The sequence below is a fragment of the Peromyscus maniculatus genome, chromosome 16 (assembly GCF_049852395.1).
Source record: "Peromyscus maniculatus bairdii isolate BWxNUB_F1_BW_parent chromosome 16, HU_Pman_BW_mat_3.1, whole genome shotgun sequence".
NCBI classification, from domain to species: domain Eukaryota; kingdom Metazoa; phylum Chordata; class Mammalia; order Rodentia; family Cricetidae; genus Peromyscus; species Peromyscus maniculatus.
In genome coordinates this window covers 30,039,574-30,058,017 of record NC_134867.1, presented here as the reverse complement: position 1 = coordinate 30,058,017, position 18,444 = coordinate 30,039,574, and the positions used below count along the sequence as shown (strand labels likewise).

Here is an 18,444-nt window from a genome sequence, read left to right as displayed (position 1 = left end):
TTTCTCAAAAGGGAAGCAGTAGCAACCTGGAGTTACCTCCCAGAGCCTAGAGTCTCAAACTGCTTTATTGCTTAGTCCGTGTATTTAAAGAGTTAGTCAGAAGGAAATTGGTTGGAAATTGGCTCAAGACAGGCTCATGCTGGGCAGGAAGAGGTTGAGAAAATTTTACCAGATTTTAAGGTTAAAAAAAAAATCTTCTAGCCACTTTGACTAAACAAACCCAAGACCACCTACTCCACGATTTCCCCACAGCTATCACAGAAAAAAAAAAAAAAAAATTACTCACCGAAATGGACAGGAAGGAGGTGTTTCTGATGAGGCACCACTGAGGTAACCATCTGGATTTTATGGCTATTTAATATATGCCAGGAACAAAATTACATACTTTGTCATATTATAAACATGAAGTAGGCCAGTCCACAGACCACCTACAGTTCCCTTCCAGAACATACTGCAAATTCAAACTATAGGTTTTTGTGAACACTGGCATCTTGATAGGAGATATTCCTACTGGTAAACACAGGAGGAAAGGATACCTACCAAACAAAATGATCTGTAACTTACAGCAAATAGAGGCTTTGTTTTTAGAATAAGAACTCTTGTGGGTCAGCAAGATGGCTCAGTAGGTAAAAGTACTTTGTGGTCAAATTCAACAACCTAAGTTCAATCCCCCATCTCCAGAATCCGTAGAGTCCCTAGAGTGGTCCTCTTTTCTCTCTCTCTCTCTCTCTCTCTCTCTCTCTCTCTCTCTCTCTCTCTCACACACACACACACACACACACACACACACACACACACACACACACTCACACACACACACAAACAAATTAATGATAATAAATAAATAAAATGTTATAAAAGAGGGAGACCACTTATGACCTATATCCTAAAATCAAAATTGATTGGAAGTTATCAAGTGTCTCCATCACTTATGAGTTTCAATTTTAAAACAACTACATATGCTTAAACTTTGACACTTCAGGAATAGGAAGCTGAACGTACTAATAAATATGAAAAGAAACCTCACAGTTGGAAGAATTGATGTCCAGAAGACTTCAATTAATAGTAACGGAAATAATTTGTTTTTTTTTTAAACTATGAGTTAATTTTTAAGAATAAAGTGACTAAAGTTAATGTGAATTTCTAGAACTTATTTGGATGAAGTTTTGAGGCACTCCACAAAAAGGGGTTAAACTAAAAATCTCATATTCCAACTGCGTCAGCTACACAGTTTCATACCCATCCCCCACATAACCTCAAAAACTTAAAAAATAAGATGGTGTATAACAGAAATACTGCAAATAAATCATCCTTGAATACTTTTAAATTTTCCCCAGTGTACCACAAATAACATCCAGAAACCCAAACAAAACAATCAGGAAAGGTTTTAGACGTGCTGAAATCCAGCGCTGCCCACGTGACAAGACAGGGCCGCAGCGGAAGGCCTGACCCCACTCAGGAGCACTGGTCTTCTGCAGCTCCTAAGTCGTGTAAGTTAATATTGTGAGTTCATAAAACTCAGCAGTCACAGCAAAAGAGTAATAATAATAACAATAACACAAATAAAAATAGGCTCTGGTTAGACAGAGGGTATCCATTTACTGCCGCCCCGCTGAGGTACATCTGACCACCAAAAGCAAAGCTACTAGCATCCAGAATTAATGGGTACAGTGGTTTTCAAAGAAGATATTTCTATGATGGACACAATGTAGACTCAGCAAAGTTTCCCCTTCAAGAAAAATACAGCTTCTGTTTCACAGAGTACTGATTAGGCTTCATAGCATTAGGGGGTCATCAGGGACTTGAGCTGTTGTTCCTGAATTTAACTATCGGTTACTTTCTACACCAAAAATTGGGGGTAGTTAGTTAACTTGACCGACGGTCAACTTTTAGGAATGCAAGAGCAAATTCAGGGTGCAGACGCGGTGCAGACACACAGGTTCTTGGAGGTGTTAGGGTTGGAATCTCTGCAGTTTCATGCCTTAGCCTGCCTCCCAGCAGCACGGCCACTGTTGTTATGACCTGTATGGGATTGATGGTTAAACACTCATTTTCCTCAAAGCTCTCCATGAGATGAGAAGAGAAATACTGAGTACCACACAATTTTTAGAAATTCTCAGTAAAGTTTATTGGTAGCAATGAAAAACAGTTACAACTAGAAACCAAACCAAGCAAATTTACAAAATGAAAATATTCTAAAGCACTATTAATTGCCTACTATATATCTGGCAGATACGGCTAAAAAGTTAACGATATTTTCTTTGTAAAAAATATAAACACCGAGTCCATCTGTCTGTATCAGTCCCTGAAACTTAACAAGGTCCAAAAGGCCCATCAAAATAGTCTCTAAAACCAAGATCATTCTGAAGTTATTCAGTTTTGATTCATAGCAGTTATTCATATAAAAACAGCACAGGGTTTTCTAGATCATACACACAAATTCATTTCCAAAAGTTTTTCTATAAAATGCTTATTCTTTCTTGATTGTCAACATCATATTTTCAATCTTGGCTAGATTTTTCTTCCTTGGCAATTCTTTTTGTTACACCACTAAAATATTTCTCACGAAAGGAATTATGACCTTGGTATGGCAGAAAATGGTCACTCAGCAGGTGTGAATACTGGTCCCGATTCTGATAGGATAGAAAATACAAAATATAAAGACATGTCAGTTATTTCTTCAGTTAGCCTTTAACCATGGCAGTCATTACTCTAAGCAAAGCCACACTCCAAGGTCCATTTGCTTGGCTTTCCTGTGAGAACACAGTCTACATCTGCATCACACTTGGGAATTCAAAGCAGCTTCACTTCATCTCACCGGATTCTCAGAGCTCTGCACGGAAGAGACCATGTCATCACTCAGGGCAGAGAGAAAATTCCAGAGAACATGGTCAGACTACAACTACCTTGTCATTCCTGGTTTAATACACATTGAAATCATCAGGGCTAGGGCTAATACCAAAGAAGTTTCTACTCAAGGAGAAAGGTGTGGACCAAGGCACTCTGGCAGGTGTGTGATGTCGTAAAACCACACAAAGCTCCACACTATATCCACACCCTTAGTGCAACAAAGGATTCCAACACAGGAGATACAGATACAGGGAGAAGATGGAGACTTCACAGACAAACAAGGACCGGGCATTGGAAAAGTCAATCTGGGTCAGAATGACCCAGCATTCCAGTTTAGATGAGAGAAGACTGATGGAAACCATGAAACATTAGCTTCTCACTCAATTTCACAAATGATTTCAAGTTGTGAAGCAAACCTAAGTAAAAATAAAGTCCGATGTCCTATGTATTTCTTTAAATTCCTATTCAATTATACATGGACTTTTGGGAGTTTAATTTACATTTACACATCACTTTGTTGAATGACATCTTGCTTTGTTCTCTGGCACAAGAATCAGTACAGCAGCAAGTCCCTCCCAGCCCTGCCTTTCTGTCTGCTATTCTCCTTATGGCTCCTATATAACACACACACACGCACACGCACACGCACACGCATGCCACATATAACCTCTCAAAGCATCCCACATAACTTCATGGAGTACCCTCCCCCAGTGAGGAGGATTAGGTACAACACAATGCCACAGAGCCAGGTCGCAATCCCTCTGACCCAAGCTTCTAACATGACTTCCTCAAGGAGGGAGAAGACAAAAGTCAAGCACTGTGGGAAACAGGCTTTTATAGACCAAAGAGACAGTTTGGCAAGTACATTACCATTGAACTAAAGGAGACGAGTGAGATGAACCGGCCATACAGAATGGGAAAGTGCCAAAGTGCAGTACAGGCCCAGGTGTAAACGTCACACCGCGATTTTCAACAATCAATATGGGCTCACAAGGAAGAACGAGAACAAAACAACAACAACAACAAAATGGGAGTCTGAGCAGTCAGGGCAAAATAAACCCTAAAAGATTGTATTTTCCTCAGCGCCACAGAGACAAGGCAGCAAAGACATAGGAAAGTTGGCCTAGGACCATTAGGTTATCCACTGAAACGCAACTGCTCGGGGCAAAGCCTCATTCTCTTCATATCCAGGAATCTGTGTCAGGTAAGTGGATGAGTCCCTTGCTCAAATGACTACTTTCAAGATCAACTATGCCCCGACTGTAAAGCAGAACATTGCAGAACCTCCTGGAGCCCCAAAGCTCCAAACCCCCTGAGCAGCCCAGGATCTGGCAGCAGTTATGTCCTGCTTTGAGCTAAGCCAGACGGTTCAGGGACTGTGGCTAAAGTTTCCACCTATGTGGAAGGAAACACCCTAGCTGAAAAATGTTCCTCACGGAACATCCATCATCACATACACAGAAATGCCACATCAAATGACATCACCACAATTCGAAACAAACAGCAAATTCAATTTCTGTTTCCTCTTTCTCTCCTCGCCCATCTAGCTAAGTTCCCTTTAACCAAGCTCACACTTGAGAAGATATTTTCCATCACTGTTCACTACTCTTCTCTATTCACATTCTCTGCCCATTTGCATCGGGAATATCTGCAAGTTTTGTTTTGCTGTCTTGTTTTTTTGTTTTGTTTTGTTTTTGTTTTTTTTTTTAAATCAGTATCTTGAAGGCCAATGTGTTTTTTTGAAGGAAGAGTATCCAGAAGCAACAATCCTTGGGCTTCCTCATTCACTCAGGCATGCATGGTGTTTGACTTGGTTTTTCTACAGTTCCTGTCTACAGCTAGCAATCATGGTGTCATTTATATATCACAGAACCTCAATTCTGTACATTTTTAATAAACATGAAATACTGCATGCATATGAAGTTAAAAAAAAAAAAAAAAAGCACATAGGAAACGCCCAAAGTGAAACCCGTGGTGGAAGAGGAAAGGAGAGCTCTGCCCAATGCAGTGATAATAGTGCCATTGGTGAGAGCGGCAATGTGACAGGAACAAACCAAGTGGTCCATCTGATTTCACCACTGTCTGCTGCCGCTTCTTAACCAGGAGCGAAGTGTCAGCAGGAAAACACAGAACCCAACAGCTCTCAGACCTCACCATTCAAAGACAGTCAGCAACTGTAAATGTTACAAATCACAGACAAGTTCATTCAAAAAAGAACTACTACGTACTTGTTATCAACCGAGTCTTGTCTAAGGTAATTATTTAATTTTCTGCATTCTTTTCATCTCCATTTTGGAGATGGAGAAAGAGAGATTGAAAGAGCTTTAACAATCTGCCACAAGCCATACAGCTGGAACGCAGTACCGCCAGACTGCAGCCTGACTCAGACATCAAAAGCTCATGCTTTTTTCATTATACTTCTGTCCTTCTTAAAAGCTCGAAGTTATATGAACACAGAGATGACTGAGTCAATTTCCCACATGGTAGATTAGTGGGTCCTTTCAAATGGAGTTTGACATTTAGAGGCCATTCCTCCTGGAACAGCAACGTTATGGGAGCACACACTTCAGAGCTCCACTTGAGACAGAACCCTTTACCGCTGTGCTATCAGTACTGCTAATTCTAAACATAAGCCATCTAGGAACTCTAACACTTGCCAAAGGAGCCGCACAGGCCAGTGGCTGACTCTTATGTGTACACCACCCTCTGCTGGCTGACGCAGCCAGCCCTTCTTCATGGGATTTCCTGATGGAGACTGAAGCCGTTTCCAGCTGAGAAGACTGTACCCCTGACAACGAGGAGCACTCTGCTTCATGTGCTGTCTGCAGGACTTGACTGTTCAGAACACCTGCAATCATACAACTCTCCTATGTCCAGGACGACCTTGCTACTCACACGGCATTATCATCTATCTGTGCACATCATTTCATCCATAAAGGATGCAGACATAGGAAAATATGCATGCACTTCAGAGTCTAAGGTGGCACCATCATCTGTGTGCAAAACTAGAACTGCAAGTCATTGTGGAGAATGAGAAATGAAAAGTTCACAAAGCAGCCTATGGTCAGGTTAATCATGTGTGCTGTATTGCTTGCAGTTTTGAGGCAGAGTGTCACTATTTACAGCCCAGATTGTCCTTGAAATCTCCATCTTCCTGTCTTTGCCTCCAGAATAATCTCCGGATTATAGTCATGCACTATCACACCTAGAGAATTCTATTTAAAATTGTGTACAACTTAACTCTACCTAAAATGCAGCATTAGAAGGACTTCAAAGGGTATTAAAAAGAAAAGTGCTTCAGCCACTTACAAGTTTGTAGATGGATTTAAGGGAGAATACATTATCGAGAAAGGAGACAACTTCATGTCCTGCAGTAAGACTTGAAATGGCCATTTCAAGTGGAACTAATGACACTCTGCACTATAAAGAATGTATTTTAATAATGTATCCCAAAAAATACGGCCCACTGTTTAGACTGAAAAGGAACTAAATAAAGAGTCTTCACTGAGAAGCCCGTTCAGAAAAACTGTTTTCCTGATTACCACCTTCCCTCAGAAGTCTGTCACTCTCCTCTGTCACCTCCCCCTAATAAGGAAAGATGGTAGGTTTCCCAGCTCAGTTGCTTTTTGGTTATTTCACATGGAAAGTAAAGCCTACAAGATATTATGGGATTAAAATGGTGTCCCAGTGACTTTTAAAGAGTAATGCAATGGTAAAAGTTGGTTTATTATTATTTAAACTGGAAACTTCTGGCTAGCTCTAATTACCTCTTCCTACTCTTCCGTAAACTGGTTTAAATATTGTTCACTATGACTGTTTTATTTTAGATGAGAGGATCCAAACAGTCACTGGACAGTTACTGTTTGTCCCATATACACTCGCCTATGGTGAGGGAAAGAATGGAGTTGTCTGAGTTCACAGACCCTGGTGGGAGAAAGATGTAAAATGCCATGCCCCCAGACACACACTTACACACTGGTATTAAATGGTGGGATGAAACAGCAACTATGGAATATAAAGAGGTGAAAGGGAAGGACAGGATTGCCTTCTCTAAGGAAAGGACAATTATCCCAGAGCTGCAGAACAGAAGTAAACCTTCTCACACAGAGAGAAGGGAAACACCCAAAAGACAAGATCGATGTAAAGACTGAAGACAGAAAGGTGAGTCCATTTTGGAACCCGAAAGGAGGCTGAACGTTAAGGCTTCTTGTACAGCAGATGAAGTGGCACCAATGGCCCCTAAAGACGATGCCAGGAGCAATCAGGGTCGTCTCGATGTTATGTAAGAATTTGTAATTTTATTCCGAACTTCTCAGAGTCATCAATACAATTTTGAAGACTAGACAGACTTCCGTTATCTATTCCCTTTCTGAAAACTACTCTGGCCATTGTTCTGGAAATGAAGTGGAATGAAACTGTGCAGAAGTAGAGAGGACAGTTGGGAGACTTAGAATAAATGAGGGAAGTGCCGCCTTACTCTGTATGGTTCTTAGGAGAAAGAAGAAAGAGGGGGACATAAATATAAATATACACAGGAAAAGGGCTACTCAATTACCCCAATCTAGAGTTGTCAGAAATCTTCCTTAATTCCATTGCCTTCACACCAATTATCCAATCACCAAATCACACTCTGTCTGCCTACTCTTAATTCATTCACATCCTCTGTAGTTTTCACATCTTACCACTTCAGGTTCACGGCTCATCTTCGCAGTTATGTCTGGAGCCTCCTCAGAGCATCGGCTTGCCATCCCACAACTCAGAGCTACCTATGTACTGAAGCTGTGGTACCCTGCATGAAGCATACATACTCTTCTGCCACTCGACCAACGAACATCCTTCGCAGGCTAGACACCACCGATAGGATAAACCTGGACCTGGAGTACGAGGCCTTTCCCGTGGGCAGCTCGGCTTCTTCAGGTTGTCTCCAGCTGTTTCTCTCCCAGATGTCCAGCATTCCACTGAAGCTGAAGTATCAGGGTGCCCAGCATATCCCACAGCCCTTCTCATGCCTGTCTTAGTTAAAATGACACCTACCCAGGGGCCACCCCTCTGGCCTCCTCAGACAAATGCTCTGTATTCATGCAGCACCTCTCACACGACACTGCAACCCCAACTCCTTAAGCTGGAACCCTTTGGGTGACTTTCTACTAAGAACAGGCTCTTTATGGAGAAGGACTAAGCCTGGTCTACCTAACCTCAATACTTGACAAATCAGGCCTCACGAATGTGGGTTGATGCAAAATGCAAAGCCTTCCTGTGTGAGAGCATATATTCAAGTTAGGAAAGAAAACATACAAAAGTAGGAAAGGTTAATGAATATAAGATATATTCAGTGATACGACTTCCTCTTTTCCTATAGCACCTACTCCAGAATTTCAGTGTACTCAAATATTGACGTTATGTTTACTCTCTCAGCAAAAACTCAGTCACCGGGTACAAACATCCTCAACTTCCTCCCCACACTGGACACCTATCCTCCGTGGCTCCTGCTTACTTAACTCGGAAGCCTCTTCTCTCTCACCACCGAGGACCCACAGCAACCAGAGACAACATTCTGCTTCACGCTGCGTCTCACTGCTAAGAGCTCATTTTACAGAATCTCTGAATCGTCAGTCAGCTATCTAAGGGCAACGATGAACTTACACACTGCTTGTTCTACACACTGCAGGGAGCTCCCTATCCAGGAGAAAAGGTTACAGGATGCTAAAGTCATTTAACAGAAAACCAGAGGGCTTCTATTTTAATTACAGGTCAGGTTTAAGCTGTCTTTTAGTAAGTGACAGTTCCTGATAGTGAGATAATAACTTCTTCTACCTCACTAGTATTAAGTCATTGACATTCCCAAAGTGACAGGAGTTTATACAGAGCAGCAGTTCCATGGCCAATCCTTGAATACAGATGACTTATAAAACTTATGCCGGGATAAACGAAAACCAGCAGTGCTATCACCACAGTAAATGCCACCAAACTCGGAGTGCTCACCTCACTTTGTCAGCAAAGACTACAGGGCTGGAGAAAAAGAGCTAAGTGCTGAAGAGATTCTTAATCAAGTGTGAGGAAGAAGGTAAAGAGATGGAAGAGAAAAGCAGCAAAGAGTGAGATGAAATGGGAATGACAGTACTGAATATAATGGACCTCAGTTCAGCTTCAGGGTAATTACCCATGTCCGGCTTTTGTTTAAAAATCCTGCTCTCCTTATCAAAGCTTTCCACTGTTCTACATCTGGTACTGGACAGTAGCCATAGAAACCACTTGTGCTTGAGTTATACAACTATAAACAGCACTAGGCCATTTCCAAACCAAGGACAAGCAGGTCAAAAGTCTGGTATCTAATACCATTAAATCTGTAGTGTTATTCTTAATGGGAACATAGTAAAGGTGAAATCTTTATCCCTAAGTTATGTATTCACATTTATTCAGTTCCTTATAAAACTATCTTCAAGATATTAAGTTGCCTAATTTCATAGGAAATTATATTAAAATTTTATCTAGAGTCTCAAAATGACTTATCATTAATAAATGAACTTTGGGCATTTAACACTCAGCACATAATTTCTTCCTAAGTATAAAATGAACACTGTGGACATTCAAGCTCAGCATGATAATACAGAAGTATGAGTGCTTTCCACATGTATGTGGAAATGCAAAACTGAATGTCAAATGTTAAAACAGCCAACACACAAGATAAAAGTTTAACATGAATTAATTAAATACTGCATTTTATATTTAATTAGAACAAGAATTTATCTTATTAAAGAGCAAAGGATGAATAACATACAAAGGCATGTACCTATATACAAGTAAATACTTTCAACTCTAATTCTGAAACAATATTGATCCTGAGTGACTTTTTAATATTTCCACAATCAATTAAAAGAAAAATTAGTAAGATGTATATGTGTATAAAAAAAAAGACCAAACCCAGGCAAAACTGTTTTGCTTAGGAGCAAATTCGAAGGCACATGAGACTCCAGCTCCTCCATCGGTCAGAACAGGATTGCATGGATTTTTTGTTGTTGTTTTAATCTCAAGACTCTGGAGAGATGTGGCTCCATGGTTAAGAGCGTATTTTCTTGCTGAGGACTAGAGTTCTGTTTCCAGCACTCACATTGGGTGGCTCACAACTGCCTGTAACTCCAGCTCTAAGGGTCTGACTTCCTCTTCTGGTCCCCACGAACACCAGCACATACATGGCATAGAAACACAGACGCGCATGCACACACACAGATGCATGTATGCATGCGTGCATACACATATACATACATGAATAAAAATAAATCTTTTAAAGAAAAAAGATGAAGAAAAATCTGTGAAGTAGCTACTCTAGGTATTATTTCATCTGGTTCTAGTAGGCTCTGGCAGAAGCCACTGAGAGGACACTGCTTTGGGGTAGCTTACACTGAACGCATAACCACTGTATACAATCTGTTCTAATCTAGAGATTTCTGGAGATTAGAATTCTTTTATTTTTGGGGGTGTCAAATATTTTCATTCAATGAATTTCCTAAGAAAAATGTTTCATAGAGTTATCACAACTATACACGGTAGCATTAACTATGTGTCAATAAGAGGAAAATAACCCTAGCAAAAGGCATTATACCCTGTCAGGGCATCCTGAGCATAGTGGCTACAACCCACAGGGAAATTAAGAGTCTGTTTCGAAGAGGCTAGGAATTAGTGCTTGAGAACACTTGCTGCTTATTTATTTTGTGGTGCTGGGAACTGACCCTCAGGTCTGGCATCTGCTAGGCAAGCAGCCTGTCCCTAAGCAGCATATCCAGACCTTGTATCTGAACCCACTCTAAAGGGGGAACTACATCCAGGTAGAAGACAGTGTGATGTAGGAAAGGGGTCAAATTTCAAGGACAAAGACAAGTTTTGTTTTCAACTCTGCTGTTCACCACTTGGTCATCAGGGGGCTAGAGGAAGGCTCTTCATCTCTGAAATGGTGACATAAACTCAGACGGATAAGAGCAAGTTCATAAACAAGCACTGAGAAAACACGGCACTTAATTCATTTCGTTTCTAGACTATTTCAACAAAAGATAACAACAAAACCCAGATCTTTTTATCAGGCATCTTCCTAACACTGACATAGTTATCAAGAGCTTCTTCACTACTCACACAAAATAAACAAGTCCAAAACTATAGCCAGTGATGTAAAGATACAAATATCCATACTCACTCAACAGTTTTTATGGCTTATTTGTACATTTTAAATGGTGGGAGAACACTTGAACAATGTCTCAAGTAAGCCTAACTTTAAACTGAAGTCAGACCTAACAACAGACAAGTCAAAAGCAAAGGTCATAGTACATGGAAGTACAAAAATCTAAAATTAATATCCATCCAGTGCCAAAGCCAACAGCACTGAACAAGTCTGAGAACAATCTGTCAGACATGTGAGAACTGTTTGACAAGTCTGCGTCCGCCTGTGTTAGGAAGGGCTGCGATGACCCTGATGTAGCTGCAGACACTCCTCACAGGAAACGGAAGGCAGAAGTGAAGCAATGAATTAAAGACAAACAGGACAGAGGATCACATTCCAAGACATTCACAGTCAAGCCCACACTAGTTAGGACTTACTAATGTGAGCCCACACTAATCTGACCATTAGGAGGAGGCTTTTCCTTATTGAAAAAAGAAAAAAACTCAGTTCCAGCCAGGCGTGGTGGGACAGCGGTGGAACAGACGCAGGCACACCTCTGAATCAGGGGCCAGACTCCTCCAGGACGGTGGAACTATACAGCGAGACACTGTCTCAATACGTGCGCACACGCATATATTTACAAATATAAATTTGGAAGAAAAACAGACTTTCTTAAACTCAAATCGGGAGAAAGCATATATGAAATTAGCTCACACAGGATCCTAGTTTATTGTTTGTTTCAATTTCCATAAAAATAGAAACGGTAAGAACCTTCTCCATATCTAGGTAATCCTTTGGAACACAGTTTATGTAGAACTGCTATTTATGTAGGCAATGTCACGAAGGAAGCTAATGTCATATACTTAGTTTTTTGCTAACAAGAACTAAAACTATAACCTCTACAGGTAATATTGCTGTTTTGTATAACTACCTCTACTGTCCTGGTACATAACACATCTGCCACTATTATCACTACTAACTCACAATTATATTAAATGCTATAATTTGTAGCAGTTGTAAAACTACTATTTAATGATCCAACACCTCACTTCCCATAACACAGCAAAAGAGAAACGTACATACACATAAGACAGCATGGCTGGACAAGGGGAGCGGCTCTAACAACAAGCAGCCTCGGATGTCCTAGGAAATTGATAATGGTTAGCGTTAGGAACTAACTTCCTCCCCCCTCCCCCGCCCCCCACGCTTAAATAAGCCCTACTTCACAAGCTAACTATATTGAGAGACAGGGCCTTTGAGGCAGAAATTAAGGGTAAAAGATGTAACTGGTATCTTTGTGAACAGAGGAAGAGACAGTACAGGCAGGATGAAGAACAAAGGCTGTAGGAGGCAGAGCTACAAGGTAGACACCAAGATGCCAGGAGAGCAGTCCCACCTTCCAGAAACCAACCTTTGCACTTTCCACTTCCACAAATGGGAGAACTTTCTGTAATTTAAAATATCCCTATTTGCTTATAAATACTGATTTATACAATGACTGGCCAGCCTTTATGGATTCACACCTATAGAGTTCCAGTTCTGTCTTGCATCAAGTAAACTAAGAACTTCACATCTTACAAAGCAACCTGAGTCCAGAAACTTGAACTGTGATCATTTTTGTATTCCCAACTTAAGTCTTCCTTTATGTATATATTTCTAAAAGCCACATTCATTTACTTATTTCATTGGGAGTGGGTGCGTGTGTCACAAATCAGAGGACATCTTGTGAAAGTTGGTTCTCTTCTTCCATATGGGTTCTAGGAATCAAACTCTGGTCATCAGACTTTGCAGCAAATGTCCTTATCCACTGACTAAGTTCTCAAATCTGTCTGAGCAGCAGACTTCATCTTGTCTTCTAAAGCACTCGTGTTAATTGCTATAGAAATACTAACTCTATCCTTACACGCACATTCCACTCGTCTAACGGGTATTTAGGTAGGCTGCATAATCACCACACTCTTTCCACCTGGGATCAACAGTCCTGAAAACAGTACAAGTAGCCCTGGGGAAACAGAAGGTTCAGCCGGCACATGGAATCAGCTCTACAACTGAAGTCTTCAACACATCACCCTCATCAGACAGTGGGTTTCGAGGAGGGCTGGCCAGTACTGATCCATCCCCTGCAGTGGACAATAAGGTAACAGGGCTTCTGCTGGATTCAAAACTGACGGTTTTGAAGGTTGTCACTGGGCCAATAAATATGAAAACTACTCCTGAGAACTTCTGAATCTGCAATGTTCTACATTACTAATGGTAAGTCATCATACGTAGGACAGGATTTTATTTCCACAAGGAACTCTAATGCGGCAAACTATCCAGTACAAAATGTGTAATACCATTTGAAGAAAGACAAGCTGTTACTATAAAATAACGGTTTAGTATTGATATCCCTTTTTAAATGTAAGTACATAAATAAACTTTAGAAGCACACTGGAAAACTGTGTCCATTCCAAAAATATCTATTGTCTGACTAGGAATTGTGAATATGAGGCTGGAATATGAAGAGGTGGCTATTGTTTTTCTTAAACTACTACCACGCATTCTCATCCTACCACATACATCTATACACCCAAGCACAGAATACCCACACATCTAGTGACTAACCACCAACGACTCATCTAGATAAAGAGCTTAGTTTCCGAACAGTCTTGATGTTGGAGTCAACTACTGAGGATAATTTATAACACGCTGAAAACTTTCTAAACATTATCTAGTAATAAAAATGATTAACTAAAAAATCTTGCATAAAAAACATAAATGCAGTATTTTCGGGAAATCTATTTAATAGATATGAACAAGATATGGAGAAAGATTAGGATCTGTCAGGGTAAACTAATTATGTGGCACTAAGGATCTAAATTAAAGAGAGATAACAAATGGGAAAGGGATGAAAGACTCAAGTGACAGACACAAAAGGCAGTGCATAAATCACTACTGTGAAAGACTATAGGGTATAAATTAATGATAATCAATAAATGCAGAGTGGAGATGAGCCTTACAAAACAGTCAGACACAGCTACCCTGTTCTGCTTGCCCTGAAAAGACATGGCTTGTCCAAACAGCCAGTGCATCTGGGAGAGCCTGTCAGTCCAGAGGACAGCACAATGGACATTCCATCAGGTTACTGAAGTTTCCTTAAATGAGGTACTACTCATATCACTTCTAATCTGGATACAAAGTAACAAATGTTATTAAAGCTTTTCTTTCTCAAACTTAAATATTGTGTGTGTGTGTGTGTGTGTGTGTGTGTGTGTGTATATGTGTATGTGAGAGAGAGAATGAATATGATTGCTGACACTGCACTCTAACAGAGGAGGAAATTTTCCTTGCTTCCTTACATAGAGGATCACTGTCTCGATTAAACTTGCAGTCCGGCTGCTGAGGTGGATCATCGGGGAAAGGTGCTTGCCACCAAGCCTGATGACTGAGTTCACTCTCTGGAATCAACATGGTAGGAGAGACCAGCTCCCTCAGGTGTCCTGTGACATCTACACATGCCCTATGGCACATGTATGCACGCACGCACGCACGCACGCACGCGCACACGCACACACTCTTAGTAGATAAATACAAACATTCGAGTCTGCAGTCGGGAAGCTCCGCTTCTGCAACCGGACATCAGTGGAAGCCCAGGGTCTCAGTGAGTTTCATTTACTCTTCTAGTTAACCCCTCGCTCCTACTCCTACCACAGCCAGAGGCCACAAATGTCTTCAACTCCTGTTTCTTCCTAAATTCACCTAGACTGTCAAAATCAAGACTAACATTTCCAAAGCCTACTCCAGGAAAACTATCTAGAAAGGTCAAGTTTTGATTCTCCCAGAATTTATACAAAAAAAAAAAAAAAAAAAAAAAAAAAAAAAAAACCCACGTAGGCAGCATACCTCAAAGTCTTTCACCTTTTCCATTGTGATCAAGCGCCTTGCCGTGTGACTGGAAAGCTTCTGCTCACAGTTGCTAATGAGCTTCAGGCACGGGTGCCAGGGCACCATCTCTTCAGTGTACCTGAAGACAGACAGAAGGCTGACCGTTAGGAGCAATCACATGGGTAACAGTCAGCCGGCACCGGGACGCCAAGTGCGGTGCCCATGCAATCCCTAAGTAATCTACTTGTGCTTTACAAATATTTTACAAGTGCCGGTACCAAAAATGTAGTTCAATACTTTACCCCTTGAAGGGAAGGGCAGAAGGACAGACAGCAAGAAACGGATGGAGGGAAACAGATGAAGGGAGAAGGGAGGGAAGAGGGGAGAGTCTACCATATGTTTTAATGAAGCATACCAAACAAACCACAGAACTACAAGATGACGATTGCACACTAAAGGGTCCACAAAAGCAGATTAGACAGAAGTACACTCCACAGCAACCCCGACAGTCAAGAGGGGTGATCATCTGGAGATTTCTATGAAGTCTACAACAGCATGCATATACTTTACACAGTGAAAAGAAGCATCTCTAAAAAAAGTTAATGACATCTTGAGACCTCCATTAAATATGAAAATAAGGCTAAGGTTATTTATAAACTAATTCAAATAACTACAAAGAGACACTCGAGAGTGTGTTAGCCCCTAGGTCACATTCACTAGAAAGTAACACTGAGGCTATGACACTGAGTGGTGCAGAGTGTTGCTACAGTAGGGCGATGCACTACTACATGAACAGAGGTGACTGAGACCAGCAGGCCAGTGAACACACTAGTTGAGAGCCTAGCAGAGGAAACTAGAGATGGAGGAACCCTGACGGTGCAGAGTGAAGAAGAGCAGCAGGAAGGGCCCCGCTACTTGTGGGTACCTGCAGAACACTGGCTGCAGGCTTTAGTTTCCTTTGCAGACCTTTGTGTCTTTCTCTAGTCTCTGCACACATTTGTTTACATGGGTGATCCTAAACCTCGGACTCAAAATGGGAGAGGTACTGACTAAGAACCTTGAACCCAGCTAGCTGTTCTAACATGTCACCATCACCCTGACCACCACTCTTGGGGACTCTTCATGTCTCTCTGACCTTCAACTATCTCCCCCTCACTGCCTCAATCACATGCTCCAAACCTTCACCACTCACTCACCAAGCAATATTCATGCTGCACTTCAGTCCACTATCAGGGGAAGGAATTCTCTTGAAGTCTTTCTTTGCTCTTCCTTAGGAAACTTGTGACCATTTCAGTTTTACCTCACCTAGTAAGTCTTTAAGACTTGCTCTACAGTCAGGAATAATGTACTTCTTAATAAAACAAGGCCATATCAAATTTAGAATCTCCACAGAAAATATTCATGTTATAAGGAAATAAGTTTCGTATCATGACTGAGACTAAATTTCAAAATGGAAACAAAGAAAATGTAACTGTGAAATTAATCTTTCAAAATGGAAACAGAAAATGTAACTGTGAAATTAATCTTATACACAGCAAAATCCATGGATGTCTAAAACAGTGCCTGTCATACTGAAGAATGTACACTTGTTTTGTATGGAGGAGCCTATTTCTCACTATGTAGCTCAAGCTGGACTCATATTCCAGTCCCTTCTACGTAAGGAATGTTAACTTTTTAAAGCAATTTAAAAAACCTTCTATTGACGCTGACTCATGTTTTTAAAATGTCACTTAAACATGCACAAATACAAACTCTTTATACTTATGCCTCTTGTATAACTATAAAACAAAAAAATCCAAATTTAAAAAATAATTTTAAGTAATATTTATGACATGAATGCTAATATTGCTTAAACCAAGTTGCCAGTAGCTGGCTTTCTTTTTTGAGTGGGGCCTGGTAGGCACAAACCATAGCATTTGTTTTAAAAGCACGCAAACATTTTTTTTAAAACCATAAAGGAACATTCTTTGGCCTACCAGCATTACTGATCACTAACTAGCCTCTTACCGTCCCCCTCTGTATCTTAGACTGGTTGTAGGACACCTCCCTTCCCATACTATAATCCAAGGAGTCACTCAAACCAGGAGATATATGCAATAACTCCAATAATCTCCTGTATTCTTTAAATCATTTCTAGATTACTCAACATACCCAATACAATAGAAATGCGACTTGCTATACTGCACTGAAAAATTAAAATAGCAGCTTAGAAACATCTTTGGTATATACTAACAGTGTGTTTCATATCAGTAGACGGTCTGCAAACTGTTAAATCTGTACTTGGCCTACACAATTACAATACCTGATTCTGTTTTTACTACTATTACCCTATGATTGTTATCTATTTAAAACTGAAATCAGCTCAAATCGGCAAATCCACACAGATTTGGACCAGTGGTTACCGAAGGCAGGAGGGGTGGTTCTCGGCGGGTTTCTTCGGGGAACAATGAAAATGGTTACAGTGGGGGTAGTCGCACAACTTTGTGGAAGTTCTAAACCACAGGAGAGTGGAGTGTTGAGAGGGAAGTGCACGAATATAAATTACATCCAACTCTTTACAAAATAGGTGTACACATAAGCCCCCAGCTTCTTCATGAATCAACTGTCATTGTCACTCAATTCCTTGTAAAATTTCATGTTTTATTTTCTTTCTAAATGTTAGCAATCTCACCTGCCACTTGAAAAACAAACTGTGAATTTACTGGACATTCTGAACCGTTTAAGGAATCATTCTTTCCTGTTTGCTAGATAAAGTCAAAAAACACGTTCTCTTCAATAATATGAACCACCATAAACTTCCCAAAATCTTCATTTGAGACGTGTTATTGGCCTTCTTGGCCATCATTTATTAACGTCTGTGAGAGTGCACATATGTGTCTGTGCGTGTATGTGTGTCACCTACGTGTGGCTTTCCCAGGGTGCCACAAGAAGGCCCAGGGCTGCAGTGACAAGCCAGTGATGAGCACCGCCCAGTGGAGGTTATGGGAACTGACCTCGGGGCCTCTTGGAGAACAGCAAGCACTCTACACTGCTAAGCCATGTCTCCAGCTCCCGTACTTCACTTTAATTGATAATTATAACACAGTTATGGGGTATAAAGTTTTGATATCTGTATGTCATCATATTCTTATTATTACTTTATTTAGTGAGTGTGTGTGTGGAAGGAACACAACACACCCGTGGAGCTCAGAGCACACCGTCAGGAGTCTTCTCCTACTACATGGGTTCTGGGGGTCAAACTTCAATCAGCAGGCCTGTGCAGTGAGCTCCCTAATCCACTGAATCATCGTGCTGGCCCTGCCATCACGGTCATCGCTAAGAGGAGCAGCTGGATTCTGTCTTTTCACAATGGAAGCTTCTAGCCAGTTTCAGAGTTGGCTGGCAAAATGAAAGTGGATAACAAAGCTCTAGGACGTGTGGAACCTGAGCAAACAAGTGCACTCGCTCAGGAGCTTTGCAGGTCTGAGGACATCAAACACACCTCTGCTTCGGATGACAGACCAAACGTGTTCAGCGTCATTTTCAGGCAGAAGCAGCTGACGGACACTAAAGCCACAAATATCAGAGTGTGGTGAAGAGAT

General features: G+C 41.0%; 1 protein-coding gene across 3 annotated transcripts in view; it reads right to left on the bottom strand.

Annotated features, from left to right (window-relative positions):
- Positions 1-2,103: 2,103 nt before the first annotated feature.
- The window catches only part of Trmt11 (tRNA methyltransferase 11), a 49,801-nt gene continuing 33,460 nt past the window's right edge, over positions 2,104-18,444 (bottom strand). For 2 of the 3 annotated variants that reach the window (XM_006981250.4, XM_076552544.1), the window contains 2 exons: positions 14,882-15,002; positions 2,104-2,633 (listed from right to left, as the gene is read on the bottom strand). In XM_006981250.4, the coding sequence (XP_006981312.1) occupies positions 2,502-2,633; positions 14,882-15,002 (253 nt within the window). In that variant the 3' untranslated portion in view covers positions 2,104-2,501. The remainder of the gene's footprint in view (positions 2,634-14,881; positions 15,003-18,444) is intronic. The other variant, XM_076552543.1, reaches the window with a different exon arrangement.